This window comes from Anomaloglossus baeobatrachus, chromosome 4 (genome assembly GCF_048569485.1).
Source record: "Anomaloglossus baeobatrachus isolate aAnoBae1 chromosome 4, aAnoBae1.hap1, whole genome shotgun sequence".
Taxonomy (NCBI): Eukaryota; Metazoa; Chordata; class Amphibia; order Anura; family Aromobatidae; genus Anomaloglossus; species Anomaloglossus baeobatrachus.
Genome location: NC_134356.1, coordinates 405,295,947 through 405,313,502, shown reverse-complemented (window position 1 = coordinate 405,313,502; position 17,556 = coordinate 405,295,947). Strand labels below are relative to the sequence as shown.

General features: G+C 44.5%; 1 protein-coding gene across 1 annotated transcript in view; it reads right to left on the bottom strand.

The window, feature by feature from the left end:
• The window catches only part of LOC142302450 (uncharacterized), a 106,894-nt gene that overhangs the window by 63,057 nt on the left and 26,281 nt on the right, over positions 1-17,556 (bottom strand). The window contains exon 2 of the mRNA XM_075343512.1: positions 1,383-1,568. Within this exon, the coding sequence (XP_075199627.1) occupies positions 1,383-1,568 (186 nt within the window). The remainder of the gene's footprint in view (positions 1-1,382; positions 1,569-17,556) is intronic.

Genomic DNA, 17,556 nt, shown 5'->3' with positions numbered 1-17,556 from the left:
TAAATAAAAAGTCTATGAAAATAAACAAATGAAAGTCAGACATTACTTTTCAACCATGCTTCTACAATATTTAATAAAAAAAAATAAAAATAAATAAAATTCAGGAAACAGGCCAGAACAGAAATAATGGTACCCCTGAAAATAATGTGACAAAAGGGAAATGTTAAATCAAGGTATGTCTACTAATTAGCATCACAGGTGTCTACAATGTTGTAATCAGTCAGTGGGCCTGTATATAGGGCTACAGATGCTCTATGTGCTGTTTGGTGACGTGGTGTGTACCACACTCAACATGGACCAGAGGAAGCAAAGGAAAAAGTTGTCTCAGGAGATTAGAAAGAAAATAATAGGCAAGCATGTTAAAAGTAAAGGCTATAAGACCATCTCCAAGCAGCTTGATGTTCCTGCGACTACAGTTGCACATATTATTCAAATTTAAGATCCATGGGACTGTAGCCAACCTCCCTGGACGTGGCCACAGGAGGAAAAATGATGACAAATCAAAGACATGGATAATACAAATGGTAACAAAAGAGCCCAGAAAAACTTCTAAATAGATTAAAGGTGAACTTCAAGCTCAAGGAACATCATGTCAGATCGCACCATCCATTGTTGTTTGAGCCAAAGCCAAAGTGGACTTCATAGGCGACAACCAAGGAGGACACCATTGTTGAAAAAAAGCATAAAAAAGCCAGACTGGAATTTGCCAAACTACATGTTGACAAGCCTCAAAGCTTCTGGGAGAATGTCCTATGGACAGATGAGACAAAAATGTACCTTTTGGAAAGGCACATCAGCTCTAAGTTCACGTATGGAAAAATGAGGCATATCAAGAAAAGAACACTGTTCCTACTGTGAAACATGGAGGAGGCTCTGTTATGTTCTGGGGCTGCTTTGCTGTATCTGGCACAGTGTGTCTTGAGTCTGTGCAGGGTATAATGAAATCTCAAAACTATCAAAGGATTCTAGAGAGAATTTAAGTTTCCACACAATTACATACATTTTCATCAGGTTGATCTCATGAATGCAGTGCTCCCCAGGACCAATGGCTTTAGGTTACGCATAGCAGTATTACTCTGTCGTCCCACCAAAGCATCACTTTTGTGAACACTGATTGACTGCACTGGTCACACACTGATAATAATGAAAGATAAGAAGAAGAGAATAGAACGGTGGGGGGACCCTGTCAGCAGGTTGGAGAAGCCATGGGGATCCATGGTTGAGTAAGTGGTGTTTCTTTTTTAATAGGACACCTGGGCAAAACTTTTGGTAAAAACCCATTTCAGAAATCTTTGATAAATACTGATATGGTCATGTTTCCCTTATGGTATTCTCTCTGATCATGTGATCTACAAACTGCTCATAATAAATGAATAACTTACTGCGGCAGTAACAATTCTTTGATTTCCACCTAATAACATGAGAATAATTAACACAATCGTAGTGAAATTGGTTAGTATTGCCAACATAGTACTCTGGATCACAGGTGAATGAAAGTTGTGTACCAACCAGGAACTTGATAGCAGTGACGTTAGTGATATTCAAGTCTGAGGGATCACTACACATTTCTGTTTAAAAAGAATAAAAGAAAAACATTTAGTTTTGTCAATTACGTTTTGCATATAGTTTATACAAATATTAACATTTTATTTTTTTTAGAACATAATCAGGTGAATCATATAATTTAGAGCTTACCGGTTATTCTAGATCAATTTACCATATAAATATATACTGGATTAATAAATATATTTTGACCTACTTTATATATTAAATCCATGATATATTTTCAGCATATATGTATCTTCCATTATCCCCATGGTCTAATTTTCTCAATATTGTCTTTATCCATCTGCTCCTAATGAGATATAGCAGACTATACCCCCCCAAACAAAGCAGCAGCACTATGGACACTATAATTAATACTTAATGTTGAAAGGACTATGTCATGCATGAACAATCCATGCAGGTTCTCCATGCCTGACATACTTCAACACCACCACTATGTGTAAAATAATCTTCCACTGAACTTTAAAGTGCGTGTACCAAAACTGGACGTCATCCCTTATCCATACATTAGGATATATCTCCCTGATTGCTTTGGGTGTGACCACTGGAACCCCTACAAATCCTGAAAATGGGGCTCCAAAGTCCTTCTTTTGAATATAGGTCAAACATACCCACCTCTTCTCCATTCATTCTCAGTGGTACCGCTAGAGATAGACAAACACAGTTATGCTTCCTTGAGGTTTTCCATACCTTTTTTAAAACTCACCAAAGAAAAGGTATGATTATAATATAAAAAGATAATTTCTACTGACTAGTCTAATCCCCTGGAGGTGATGATGTCCTTACCATTCAGTCACTTAATCACTGAGGCCAATGAGTGTCTTCAGAGCCAGGTAACTGATGTAGGGGCACATCATCCCATCAAAATTCCAATATTTTTTTCTTGCATTTTTATTATCCAAAAATGGTGCACCCAGTTATTAGCCTGTCTTTTTCTCCCGGTACGGAGAATTTTCTATAGTGTTTTCCCATAGATTTCTCTATAGGACACACTATAAAAAAACATGCTACAAATTTAAGAAGTGTAAAAAAACCACACTTGTTGAAAACGTATCAATTTAATGGTGTATATTACAAGCTCTTACACCAGCTGCCGATTAGCTGATAGCTGGGGTGGGTATTCACAGTGATTCCCGTCCCCCTGCCTGTCCATCCTCCTGTTGCTATTTATGCTTATTCTATTATAGAATTGTTTTACTAAATGACTAGAAGGACCTTTGCTGATGTCATACCAGTCTGACCAGAAGGGTCAGGGCCTCAGCCAACATAGCTGCTACCAGGAAGCAACATTATTTTTCTGTTGGCTGAGAGACCCCATCCCTTCTGGTCACATGGGTAGGACATCAGCGCAGGTCCTTCTCATCAGTTAGTAAAACGATTCTACAATAGAATTAGCATAAATAGGGGGAAGGATGGACAGGCAGGGGGGCGGGAATCACTATGAATACCCACCCCAGCTATAAGCTGATTGGCAGCTGCGTCATTCAAAAAGCTGCTCATTTTACAAATTTTACCTGCTTGTGTTTCAAAATGTGTATATCCTAGCTGAAACTTTGTAATTCACTTTTTTTCTGTATCTCATTCCGTTTTTGAGATAAAAATGTGAGTCGACCATCAGGGTTTTCAGTAGGGCAGGTACTCTGGCGCCGGGACTACAGATACTTTACTCTCGATGGCATTATCACAGGTGGTCGGTCCCGGCTTCGTGGCCTGGGCGCTTACTCTGCGGCTGGGGAATGGGGTACAGGGATGATTTTGGGGATATACGTGACACCACCTGTGGTGTCTGGTAAGCGGGATATACCAGCGCTGCCCGCGACCGACCTCTGAGGTGATGGTGATGGCAGCTTAAGATCTCTCAGCTCCCCACAGGTGGAGCTACTTTACCTCAGGGCGGCGGGTCGCTGACCAAAAAGGAAGCGACCGAGCGGTGAGGGCTGCCTTCTTCTCTGACATTGCAGGGTCCTGTCGAACGGCGGAGAGACGACACACCGAGTCCACATCAGCTCAAACAAGTCCTTTTTACTACCATCTGGTTTGTTTTACACAGTACACAGCAGAAACAGTTCGGTTACCAGAAGGCCAATGGTCACAAGTTTCGGAGGAGATTTGATGACAGAGTCTCTCTCTGAGGTAACCTTTCTTTGTCTCTTTCTCGGTCTCTGCTCTGAGGGCACTGTGACTCCCTCTTTAACCCACTCGTCAGTCTCGTCACTGGTTTTCCTAGGGGTCTGATGCTGCACGATCTCTTTATCTATCCCGCAACAGCGTCGTGAACTCGGCTTGGGGTTAGTAGTCAGACTCTTGATGGGTACCGGGCCTCCTCTTATTTAGGATCCTAGGATAATGGTCAATGGTTTTGGGGATAAACCTGACAAACTTCCTCGGTCCCGTTATACCGGTGTCGACCTGAACTCTTCAGCCGGCTCTCGCCAGACCTAAAGTGTCCTCTTTCCATCTGGGTTACCCCTTTTCCAGTGTCTTTCTTTTCTTTTGGGGTACCCTCGCTCAGGACGTCGGGCCTATGTTATTTCTAGCCCTTCTTTCTGTCATTAATTTACTCTCATCTCTTCTTGTCACACCTTACTGACTGACTGTTAACTGACTAACTGTCACTCAGTTCTGTCAATCACGTCGCGTCACACGCTCAGCTAGGCTCCACCCCCCTATGGACCTACTATATAAACAGTCCCAGGAATATGAAGGTAGGGGCTGCTGAGTCAATGTTACTGTATTGCAAATATAAAAATGGCTATTTTTGCGTTTATACATTATGTTATACTATAACATATTGTTTAATCGGACAGACAAAGTGTACATGGTTACAAAATCTTGTGTATCCTTAAGGGTTTCTGTGTGTTTGTCTTGAATATACAGGCAGACAATATACTATTGTAGGAGAATCCTTATGATTTACTTTAGTTCAACAATCTGATGTTTTATGGGTTTGCTATATACACAGACAGACAATATATCCATTTACCTAGCTCAAATACCTGATGTGTATTCTTGGGAGATTTGAATGTCTGTGGGTTTATTACCCCATTGTCTGATGTGTGGTGTATCTCTGATTCATCTATGCCCAAAGACTGGCCATCAAAGGGCATGGATCAATAAGACTACAACACATTAACTTTAAGGCTTGTAATATTGTTCAAGCCTCTATAAGATCAGATGAAATATAGCACAGACAGAAGCTCGTGTTTCCTGTACCGAGACGTCCGGTCAGTGTTGGGATTTCCAGGAGTCCTCTGTCCTTGGTGTGCTTCTCTGATTCTTAATGTTCCAGGCAGATGATGTTCAAAACTCCTTGGTGATGTAAGTATTTAACTGTACTTAACCTTTTGTATGTTGATTATACAAAAGTGTACGCAATATCATACTTTTCCTATAAGTTTGTATTTCATATTAACCTTTATAATAAAATTACATATTTGCCTTCTTTAAAGCCGTATCTGAACCTTAGTGATAAAATATAGCAAAACATTTGGCGCTGTGAACCGGATATACGCAGAAGGCTATTTTTCTATTTTTGATACAGTGTGATATTGCGTAAAATATGCCTCTTTTTAAGAAAAAAGTGGTTGTGAGTGAATGCATTGAGATTCCAGGTTGGGAACAGACTCCCTATGATATTTTGGCAACCAAGTGGTCGCATAGTGTTGGTTTGAGTGAACCATGGGACAAATGTTTGAAAAATGCTGAACCTGTTGATGTGGTTGAATGCTTGCAAAAAGTAAAAGTGGAAAAAGGTAAAGAATTGGGTGCTGTTGGTAGGCGTGGATGGATCCTGTTGTCTGCATATAGAAAACAGCATGAGGAAAAGATACGTATGATAACAAAAGTTCAGGAATTAGAGAGACAGTTGTGTGAGGTCCAGACTGTATTGGTCACAGCACAGTGCCAGAATAAGTTGTCAGTGGACAAATGTGATGGATATCAGCATGATGCAGACAAGTCTGCTGTATGTATAGAGCAGTACAAATACAGAAAGAAGAGAGGGAAGGAGAATAGAAAGGAAGTAGCTTTGGCCATAGCCAAAGCTGGGACAGAGGGGAACTCAGATGAGTGGTATGGTGAGGTACAGAATTCAACTGATTCTGAAAACGTCACCGACCCAGAACAGGAGGATGAACATGTCAGTGGGGAGAAGGAAAGTGATCCTCCTCTTAACCCAATAAAAGTTCATCCTATATATCAGAGACGAGTTGTAGAAACAGCTACAGGTAAACAGAACAGAAATATGGTAGAGGATTGCAGTCAGCTTCATGATCGTTTTTCACAAAGGCCAAATGAACCTTTGATAACTTGGATAGTCAGATTATGGGAGACGGGAGGTCATGGAGTGCATCTGGATGGTGTGGATGGCCCAAAGTTTGTTCAACTCAGCCATGAGCTTGTAGTGAAGAACGCATTTTGTTCCTTGATGGTTCAGCAACCACATGTGGTGTGTACTATGTTGGATGTTGTGGCTATGGCATTGCAGCATAAATACCCATCTGAGGCGGACTGGCCACCCAATGAAAAACCATGGTTTACATTGAAAGATTGTGCTTGGAGATTGAAGGAGGAGGCTATGAAAAATGCTATTTCAGCAAGTACATATGACGATTACATGCAAGTTGTTGTAAGTGTTTCTATTAGAAATTGTATCATTAGAAATGCCCCTCCAGCTTATAAACATGTCATGATGGCATTAATGGTAAATCAGACTGGGAAACCCATCTCCAATACATTGGAGGCGATCCGACAGTTAGGGGGTCTGGGAGAATGGGGTCCCAAACAGAGAGGTCAGCTTAATTTTGAAGAACAGTGTAACAACGTCAAAAGTAGTAAAAATCGTAGATCCCGTGTTACCAGGAGAGATATGTTTATGGCCCTGATAAAGGATGGTGTTCCTTGGGATAAAATAGACGGTATTAGTACTGACGAGATGTGGAAATTGTATCAAAAGAGAAAATTGTGTCAAAGGAGAAGACTCAATAAAAAGTCAGGGGTTTCACATAATAAAAAGGTTGCAGCAAAAGATTCTGAATCTCCACAGCAAGGGCACAGCAGGACACGGGGGAGAAAGAGGGCCCACTTTCTCATCGTCACCAGCAAAGCCCACAGCACCGGGGGTGGAGGATCTTTATGCTGAAGTCAGATGTTTGGTGCAGAAAATCAAAGCCCAGCAGAAGAGGTTATCATCATCTTCCACCAAGATGTCTTCATCTGAAATGGAAGATAGATGGGGGAAATTGATAAGGGTAATATTGAGACCACGGAGGAGATTGCCACCAATACAGAATGTACAGAAATATGTAAAGAGATAAGTAATATAAAAGCCATTCCTGCTCATAAACAATACAGAGCCATCCAAATGTTCACAAAGGAGAAAGTGGAAACCAGGAGAATCCCTGTGTTCAGTCTATTGGAAGGGCAATTATTTTTGCTATTGTTTGGTTGGTCATATATTTACATACCCATGCTGCTAATTAATACAGCACAATATACCAATATGGTTGGGTAAATAGTGAACTTTTTTGGCTGCCAAGTAAAGGTACCGTCACACATAACGAGATCGCTAGTGAGATCGCAGCTGAGTCACGGTTTCTGTGACGCAGTAGTGATCCCGTTAGCGATCTCGTTATGTGTGACATCTACCAGCGATCAGGCCCCTGCTGTGAGATCTCTAATCGTTGCAGAATGGTCCAGGCCATTTTCTTCAAAGGTGATGTCCTGCTGAGCAGGACACATCGCTGTGTTTGACACTGTGTGACAGGGTCACAGTGACTGCTGAGATCGTTATACAGGTCGCTACTGCGACCTGTATTGTTCCTGCATCGCTGGTAAGATCTGACTGTGTGACATCTCACCTGCGACCTCCCAGCGACTTACCAGCGATCCCTATCAGGTCACATCGTTTTCGGGATCGCTGGTAAGTCGTTGTGTGTGACTGGGCCTTAAGATGTGAATCTTTTAGCATATGGATAATGGACTGGATAAAATTGTGTTTTGTGTATTATTTGAGCTTGTATTCTAATCATGTTTGTGCTTTCTTTTTAGAATGGAGACCAGAGTTGTACATGTTATTAGAGCAATCAGGCTAAAACAATGGAACAAGTAATCATCCCATTGTGATGAATGGGAATTGTATTTACCTAATGGTTGTTGTTTGTTTTATGTGTATGTTCAATCAGGACCACAATAGGCTTGTAAATGCCATCTCAGTATGATGGTCTCATAATTAGAGTTGAGCGCGGTTCGCGGTTCGAGGTTCTCCAGTTCTAGGCTCGAGTGATTTTGGGGCCTGTTCTAGATCGAACTAGAACTCGAGCTTTTTGCAAAAGCTCGATAGTTTTAGAAACGTTCGAGAACGGTTCTAGCAGCAAAAAAACAGCTAATTCCTAGCTGGCTTTCTGCTGTAATAGTGTAAGTCACTCTGTGACTCACACTATTATGAAATTTCAGTGTATAGTGTGCGGGAACAGCGCCTTCAGATCACTGCTGTTTGTATAATGGCCATTTTTTTTTTTCCTTGTCTTCCTTCCCTAAGCGCGCGTGTGTAGTGGGGAGGGCCATTATGGCAGCCAATCCCAGACACACACACAGCTAAGTGGACTTTTAGCCAGAGAAGCAATGGCATGTGTGATAGGATGTCCATGTCACATGTCCCTGCATTATAAAACCGGACATTTTCCTCCAGGACGCCATTATCTGCCTTCTGCGTCCTTGGTGTCAGACATCACTGGCGCAGCTCCGTCCTGAGTCCTATCGCCGATACAGCTGTATGCGCTCCATACACAGCGCTGGACAGCTTAGGGAGAGCACTTTCTATCAGTCCTTTTAAGGGCTCGTACCGGCAGGGTCAGAGCTATAGGTGACAGGTCCTGAAAACAGAGACAGCATCTGTGTAGCTAAGGTCAGGGATTTCCTCGCTGCATTTCCCCATTAGGAGGGAATAGAAAGGCAGGCTTCCATTCCTCTACAAAGAGCCCCACAATCCTGGCACTGTACCCTCCTGTCCTCTGCACACTCCAACTCATTATAACTAAGCCATTATACTAGCAAACACTGAGTGTACCTAGTGGCATCCTAAACGTGGCTATTGGACTTTTGTATAGTCCCACTAGTGCAAAGATATTTGCAGCACGTCTGCCTGCATTGCACACTCCAACTCATTATAACTAAGCCATTATACTAGCAAACACTGAGTGTACCTAGTGGCATCCTAAACGTGGCTATTGGACTTTTGTATAGTCCCACTAGTGCAAAGATATTTGCAGCACCTCTGCCTGCATTGCACACTCAAACTCATTGTTACTAATACATTATAATACCAAAAATTGAGTAAACTTAGTGGCATACAAGAAGTGGCTTTTGTACTCCATTAGTGCCCCACTGGTGCCAAGCTATGTGCAGCACCTCTGCATGACACCCTCCTGCTCTGTTTTTAATAAGCTATAATGATAGCAAAAAATACTGCCATTTAGTGGCATCATAGAACTGTTTGTTGTATTCCATTAGTGCCCCAATGGTGCCAAGCTATGTGCAGCACCTCTGCATGACACCCTCCTGCTCTGTTTTTAATAAGCTATAATGATAGCAAAAAATACTGCCATTTAGTGGCATCATAGAACTGTCTGTTGTATTCAATTAGTGCCCCAATGGTGCCAAGCTATGTGCAGCACCTCTGCATGACACCCTCCTGCTCTGTTTTTAATAAGCTATAATGATAGCAAAAAATATTGCCATTTAGTGGCATCATAGAACTGTCTGTTGTATTCCATTAGTGCCCCAATGGTGCCAAGCTATGTGCAGCACCTCTGCATGACACCCTCCTGCTCTGTTTTTAATAAGCTATAATGATAGCAAAAAATGCTGTCATTTAGTGGCATACAAAAAGTGGCTGTTGGACTTCTGTATTGTCCCACTAGTGCAAAGATATTAGCAGCAAGTCTGCCTGCATTTCACCCTCAAACTCATTGTTACTAATACATTATAATACCAAAAATTGAGTAAACTTAGTGGTATACAAGAAGTGGCTGTTGTACTCCATTAGTGCCCCACTGGTGCCAAGCTATGTGCAGCACCTCTGCAGGACACCCTCCTGCTCTGTTTTTAATAAGCTATAATGATAGCAAAAAATACTGCCATTTAGTGGCATCATAGAACTGTCTGTTGTATTCCATTAGTGCCCCAATGGTGCCAAGCTATGTGCAGCACCTCTGCATGACACCCTCCTGCTCTGTTTTTAATAAGCTATAATGATAGCAAAAAATACTGCCATTTAGTGGCATCATAGAACTGTCTGTTGTATTCAATTAGTGCCCCAATGGTGCCAAGCTATGTGCAGCACCTCTGCATGACACCCTCCTGCTCTGTTTTTAATAAGCTATAATGATAGCAAAAAATATTGCCATTTAGTGGCATCATAGAACTGTCTGTTGTATTCCATTAGTGCCCCAATGGTGCCAAGCTATGTGCAGCACCTCTGCATGACACCCTCCTGCTCTGTTTTTAATAAGCTATAATGATAACAAAAAATACTGCCATTTAGTGGCATCATAGAACTGTCTGTTGTATTCCATAAGTGCCCCACTGGTGCCAAGCTATGTGCAGCACCTCTGCATTCTACCCTCATGCACATTTAGCTATGCTAATTTTATAGCAAACTCTGGGAATTCCTTTCTGCATTTGATCATTAGGAGGGATAGAAAGTGAGGCTTCTTTTACTGTCCTGGTACCCACAGAACACGGCCACTGTACCCATCTGTCCACTTTTGCCACGCTATTTAATTTGCCCAAAGAGCTGACTCTTTTTCAGCCATCCTAAAATTGTCTGGAATACAAAGTTAGTGTTCCTTTGCTGCCAAGCAAGGTACAACACATGTGCATTCTACTCTCCTTTCCATTTCTGGAATGCAATTATTAACTGCAGGTAGTCCAGCCAATCTGTGACGAAGGTGCAGGCGTGGATATAATGTAGCCTGCATCCAATGATGGTTCTCTCGATGTCTGACAGCTCAACAATACCTTCTGTTTCCACTTCCAAAACAAGTGATGACCTGTCAATCACACTCCCTGTTGCGGGTAAAGGAGTGGAAGTTCAGTGTGAAAAACCATGTGTGACTGCTGTCCCCACAGTCACAGAGGATGAAGAGCACGCAGATGCACTTGATGGGGCAGGCGGTGGTTGCACAGGCACGCTAGGCCGCATTGTAGCACAGTGAAATTCACATTGCGACTTATGCTTCATTTTAACTTGTGTACAGGGTGGGCTACCCAGTATGTAGCAAAACCAGGCAACAGGAAAAGGACTCTAGGCAGTTGGGTTGATAAATGATTGTTTAACTTTACCAAAACAAACAATAAGAACCATGCATACAATTTAAATAATTGAACAATCTATTCTGTTGCCTACTACCTGCTAATCCCTCTGTGTAGCAGTAATTGTGTGTTTGTGCGTGTGTGTGTGTGTGTGTGCGAACACGACTTACCAGTGGCGCATCACAAGAGCTTCCAAGTTATCTACCTAAACATAGTCAAAACACATTACCCCCCCTGAATACCCTTGTTAGCTGTAGCCTCACAGATAATGCAGATGATAACAGTGTGAATGCAAACCACACAGCTCTGCAACACAGTCATGGAAATCTTGAAAAGCAACAGTCAATGCAAACATGTGTTGCTGTCCCTCTATGATTTAAACTGTACGTGACAATTTGACAGTGCAGAGGCAGCAAGTCTTATTGTCTTTATAGTCGGCCTACCCAGAACAGATATGTGTTTTGCTAATAAAACAAAGTGTTGCGTGCCCGCATTATTGTCTGGGCACAGCCTACCGTACCCGGGTACTGTGATGTCCAGTTGCCAGAAATGCAGACTTTACGCTCCTCTCACGGTAAACAGTATAGACAGCACCGTAAGAATGTTGGTCTGTGGCACAGGATGCTGCTCACTGACGTTACAGTGCTCATCATCAAAGTACAACACAACTCCCCTCACAATTGAACGAACTGTTTCCGCGGTGGCTCCTTGCTGTAACACACACCTTTAGCTTTTCCTTCTGTTCATAGACAGCATCTCCAAGTCCACACCCGAAGAGCAATTTTATATTGCTATAGTGACCAAAGGCAGATCCAAAAAAACAGCAGCCCCTTGTGTGTAGTCTGCAACAATGCATGCAATGAACGGCAAATAAGCATATTGCGTTGACAGTTGCTAAAGCTGAGCAATACACCTTCACGCTGTCAATTCATATCCATGTGATACTTCATGGAGGAAGTACTCAAAAGTGTGAGTTTTTGCCTTCTACTTACAGATTGTTGACAAATCTTACAGATTCCATGACTTGGGTGATCCTTTGCGATGTCCAAAAATTCACAGGCTAGGCAAGGCTTACAGCCCATGCGACCTGCATAGCCAACACGACTTCTGCTCAGAGTCAAAGTTGTGGTCCAGGATTCAGTTGTTGATGTGCTTCCAGTACTTTGTCTCTGGCCAGGAAGACGCAACGTAACCTCGTCGTCAGTAGCATCCTCCTCCACCTCCTCTGCTGACCTCATCGACTGGCTGACTTTGGTTTGACAGTAAGTGTGGTCTCCAACCTCATCAATAACCCTGTGTGTTTTCATTCCCCTCGTCCTGAGTCCTCCGAGAAAACCTCTTCCTGCCCTGACCGAATAGTAAAGTTGTCATTCCAATCAGGTATCTGTGCTCCTCATCATGTTCCCCATTGTCTCCACCAGGAGGATTGACTTTTTGGAAATGAGGGTGTAGATTAGGCTCAGCACCTTCTTCATCGGGGCCTGGATCCCACTCACAAAGCTTCTGGCCATCTGCGCAGATCATTTACCCTGTCTCATGAAACTCGCTACCTCAACACGTCAGATTATCTGCTACACCCGCAAGCTTCAAACTGAATCTGAAAACTCATCTGTTCAGAAATGACTATAACCTTCAATGACACCACCACCATACGTACTTGACGCTCAACCTACACCACTCCTACTGTCTCCTCCCAAAAATCCTTTAGAATGTAATCCCGCAAGGGCAGGGCCCTCTTCCCTCTGTACCAGTCTGTCTATAATTACTTGTACATGTATTCTGTATGTAACCCCCTTCTCATGTACAGCACCATGGAATCAATGGTGCTCTATAAATCAATAATAATAAAAATAATAATAACTTCCTTGTCTGTACTCATTGCAGCTTTGGAGCAGACCTCTGATTCCCAGGCTATAGTGCGACTGAACAGCTATGCAAACTCAACCATCTCTGTCACCCCATACTCAGCAGGGCTGGTGGAAACTTGAGAGCTGTTAGGAAGCAAGTGCGATTGGATTGACACCACAGAGGAATGGAGTATTTGGGATCTTGAAATTGGGGTGGAGGAGAGGCCACTTTATGGAGCACTTCAGATCCATTGAAGCAGCTGCTGTTTTGGCCTCATCTACATTTGTTAGCGATGGTCGTGTCCATGAAAAAAGGGATCATATCAGATTATCCATGGGAAGAAGTACACCTGTTCTTTTGGATGGTATTTGTTGTTACAAAACGGTGACGCCTTAAACGCAAGCAGCCTGCTGCGGTTTCAGTTGCGCCCAGGCATCAGCTGCCATTTAGGCCTGTGCCTCGGGTTGTCCAGCTGGCTGCTTTCTCCTCCACGTCTAAGTGTGGAGAGGCAGCTAGTGCGCATGCGTGTGCCGATTTACCCCAGCCGCAGCCTAACTCCAGTGTTTCGCCTAGTGAGTATGCTCAGCCTGACTGTGCCATTCCTGAGGCTAAGTCTTCATTTCGGGCTACAGCGCATGCTCCCACACTTAGTGCGAAAAGCCTCTTTGCACAGGTACTTGCACTCCGTGCCAGGTCTAAGTCCTGTGTTGTGCCTAGACACCATGCTAAAGCTGATAGTCTTTTTTCAGAGACTGTATTTCATGCAACTGACCATGGTCAGGCACTTACTGCATCAGAAACTAGGTCCGGTAATGAACTCTTTGGCCCTGCCCCTGATGTGGGAGGCCCATTTAGACCACAGGGCATCAGGTGTCCTGACGATGTGGCCAGGCCACTCCCAAATGGCTTGCAGAGGCCCGCCCCTATGACTTGTCACCTCATTATTGATGGTCAGACGATGACTGGTGAGGTGTTTGGGTCATGACAGCCATGAGGTCATCATTGAAGTTGCGGTTCCAAATATGACGCTAGTTATGCCACTCAGGACGTATCACTCTGCTTTTATCTCCAGGAGGTGCATTGTGGTCCACCCTGGTTTGGGGGTGACCCAGGTTATAAAAGGGGCTGGAGACAACAAGGAGGTGCGCAGTCTTCTATTATGCTCCGAAAGAGCACACCTCCATGTGTTGAACCCATTGCAGCTTTAGGCCAGAGATAGGCAAGGATAGGGCGTCGATGCAGGCCGCCACCACAGTTGGTAACGCAGAACGGTTAAGACCAGCTCCTGTCCTACAAGTCCTGCTTGTGCAGCCCAGTGGCATTAACAGGCCTGCTGCTGCTGATGCGCCTGCTGTCCACAGGTGTGGCCCCAATGCACACGGTCAGCGTACTGAATGGCCCCTGTGATGTTAACAGGGAGTTCCTGGGCTGGGTGGGCGTGTGGACCCTGTGACGCTAACAGGGCTCCCAGTTTCAAGATCCGAGTGGTGTCTAACTTGGTTCAGGCTACTATTAGTTTCATAGCCACACAGCTCTGTATCCTCCACCGAACCTTCCAGTTGCCAACCTCTCCTTTTCCATCTGGGAGCACGGTGGACACTGACTGCTGATGGGGATATATACCTTTCTCTTTCTTTTCTTATTAATTTTCGTTATATAGCGGTAACATAGTATATACCACCTTATCCAAATCTGCCAGTCCCACCGTAACAGATGGTGTTTCTTCATCAAATGTTACTTTTGCTTAACCACCAAACCCACGGACCAAAACTTTTTTCCCTTTTCCAACACACCTGTTCCCCTTTCCACCAGCATCTGTCCTTTTTCAACTCATTTTGTATATGACCAAAAGTGCAACTCTGCAGGGACACCATACTCAATGCCATCTCAGCACAGCAGCCAGCCCTCGGTCCCTCAGATGTGGACAAGTAAATGTGGACATTTCCTCCTATCCATGACAAAGCATTGAGATTCACTCTGTGCAGCACTGGTGTTTAGTGGAAAAGCAGATCGAAGATTGCGTACCACCTTCTGAAGATACTCCTGTACACGTGCGTCCCTTTCAATGGCAGGAATTATTTCGCCAAATTTTGTCTTGTACCGGGGATCTAACAGTGTGGCAACCCAGTAGTTAGCATTACTTCGAATTCGTACAATCCGAGGGTCATGTTGTAGGTAGTGCAGCAAGAAGACGCTCATGTGTCTTGTGCATCCAGGAGGACCAAGTCCTTGGTGTGTTGGTGGCAGAGAGGTGAGAATCGTGCCTCCTTCCTCTGCCCTCTCCCCCCAACCTCGCACAACCGAAATGTGAGCAAGCTCTCACTCATCTGCTGAGTCTTCCATGCCCATCGCAAGTTTGTCCTCCATTTCTTCATGGCTCCTGCACCTTCCTCAACAATTTTTGCTGATACTATGCGCCCTTGTTAATCCCTATCCCCCACCATAACTGCTGCCTAGGTGCCGCTTACCGTATGGACCTTGTAGATCTTATTATCCCTTCTGCATATGACTCCTCCTGTACTTCCTCACCTTCCTCTTGGACCAATACCTGACTCCGAATAATGCTTACAGTGTGCTCCATCATGTAGATGACCAGAATTGTCACACTGAGAATGGCATTGCCAGTGCTAAACATCTTCGTCGACATTTGTAAACTGTGTAGAAGGGTGCATAGGTCCTTGATCTGACACCACTCCAGCAGCGTGATCTGCACCACCTCTGGATCAAGTTAGCCCAGGGTATACATCATACCGTATTTCAGCAGGGCTCTGCGGTGCTGCCACACACGCTGCAACATGTGCAGATTCCAATTCCTGTATGTCGGAACATCGCATTTCCGGCGTTTAACCGCCAGACCCTAAGACTTCCGAAGCGATGAAAGTTGTTGAGCTGCTGGGTGCGAAGGATGAAAGTGAGCACATAGCAGCGTGCCCGCTGCACAAGGCCATGTAGGCCGGGATGGTATTTTAAAAATTGCTGGAGAATCAGATTCAACACGTGAGCCATACAAGGCCCGTGTGTCACATTGCCCTGACGAAGGGCTGCAGACAGGTTTGCATCATTGCCGCACAGGGCTGTTAAGTCACCAACGTAGTCCACTCAATCAATTTGTACTCTGGTCCCAATGGGAAGACACCACACCCTTTTTTAGGCCCCTCCTGTCTGCAGACCACTGCGAGACAAAGTTATGAACCTCTTGTTACTGTTACCCCCAGTTCAGTTTTATGAGTTTGTGTGCTTGTTACCTGACTACGTTTCCTGCTTGCTGTTTATGTACCTCGTTGGCCGATCCGCATTTCACCTCTGCTTGTTTTCTGATTAAGTCCTGGCCATCCCATTCTGTTCCTCTTCCTCAATTAATGTTTTTGACCCTGCATGACTACTATTCTCTGGAACTGCAGCCTTCCACAGGTATTGATCAACTTGGGCCCTGTGTAATTCCAAATCACTGTATAGGGGTTAAAGGGTTTCAGGGTTCTGGGTGTCCAGCTTGGTGAGTGGCTTGCCTCTAGCCTATCCTTTACAGCCCATCTGAGTGTGTCGATCCAGGCAGGCGTTACACCGTGCCCTCTGCAGAAGGCCATGTAAGCCGGGATAGTGTTTTAAAAATTGCTGGACAACCAGGTTCAACACGTGAGCCATACAAGGCACGTGTGTCACATTGCCCTGAAGAAGGGTCGCAGACTGGTTTGCATCATTGTCGCACCCGACCTTCCCTGACTGCTGGTTGAGTGGAGACAACCATTGATGAAACTCGGTCTCACTCTCCAGAGCTAACCGTCCACAATTCCTCAGCGGTGTTTCACATTTCCCCTACATTTCAAAGTAAACATTTGACCGCCTGATGGCCTTGAGCTCTGCTGCCAGCATAGTAAGGAGGTGTGTGGGATTCCTTGGGCGCAGTTACAAGGAAGGGTGGCCTGACCACACAGGGTTTGGGCTGAGGTGGAGGACCCACACGAGGTTGAGGAGGCAGAAGCAGTGGAGGAACTTGTACATACAGAGGAAGGATTGACACACAAGTCGTGGGGACGGCAAGACTTGTACAGCAAACCCTTCTCCATCTCTCACCATAGTTACCCAGTGCCCAGTCAGCAACATGTAACTCCCCTGTCCATGCTTACTGGTCCAAGTATCTGTGTTGAAATGCACCCTGTCACACACAGAGTTTCTCAAGGAAGCGGTGAGGTTGTGTGCGACCTACTGTGGTAGCGCGGGCACGCCTTTCTTGGAAAAGGAGTGACGACTGGCCATCGGCTCTTGGGGCACTGCAATGGGCATAAGGTCTCAAAAATCCTCGGTCTCAAAAGGGTGTAAAGGCAGCCTTTCTGTTGCCAACAAGTTGCAGATGATGAAACTCAACCTCTTAGGCATGTCATGCCCTTCAAAAATCATGTAAAACACAGCGAGGGGACTCCAACCACAGTCTCCCTCGTTGCCACTAATTGGGCCACACACACCCCACTTGACTGGCATCAGTTGACCCAATTTTCAAGATGAAAAAGATGCTTTGCATGAAGCACTCTCAAAAATACGCGTGCCTTTCCCGTCCCCTGGCTGACCCAGGGGAAGAAAAGTCCTCTCAGAGCCATGACTTGTTCATCTTGGTTCTTTTAGAAACACAGCGAGGGGACTCCAACCACAGTCTCCCTCGTTGCCACTAATTGGGCCACACACACCCCACTTGACTAGCATCAGTTGACCCCCCTTTTGAAAAAGAAAAAGATGCTTTGCATGAAGCACTCTCAAAAATACGCTTGCCTTTCCCGTCCCCTGGCTGACCCAGGGGAAGAAAAGTCCTCTGAGAGCCATGATTTGTTCATTTTGGTT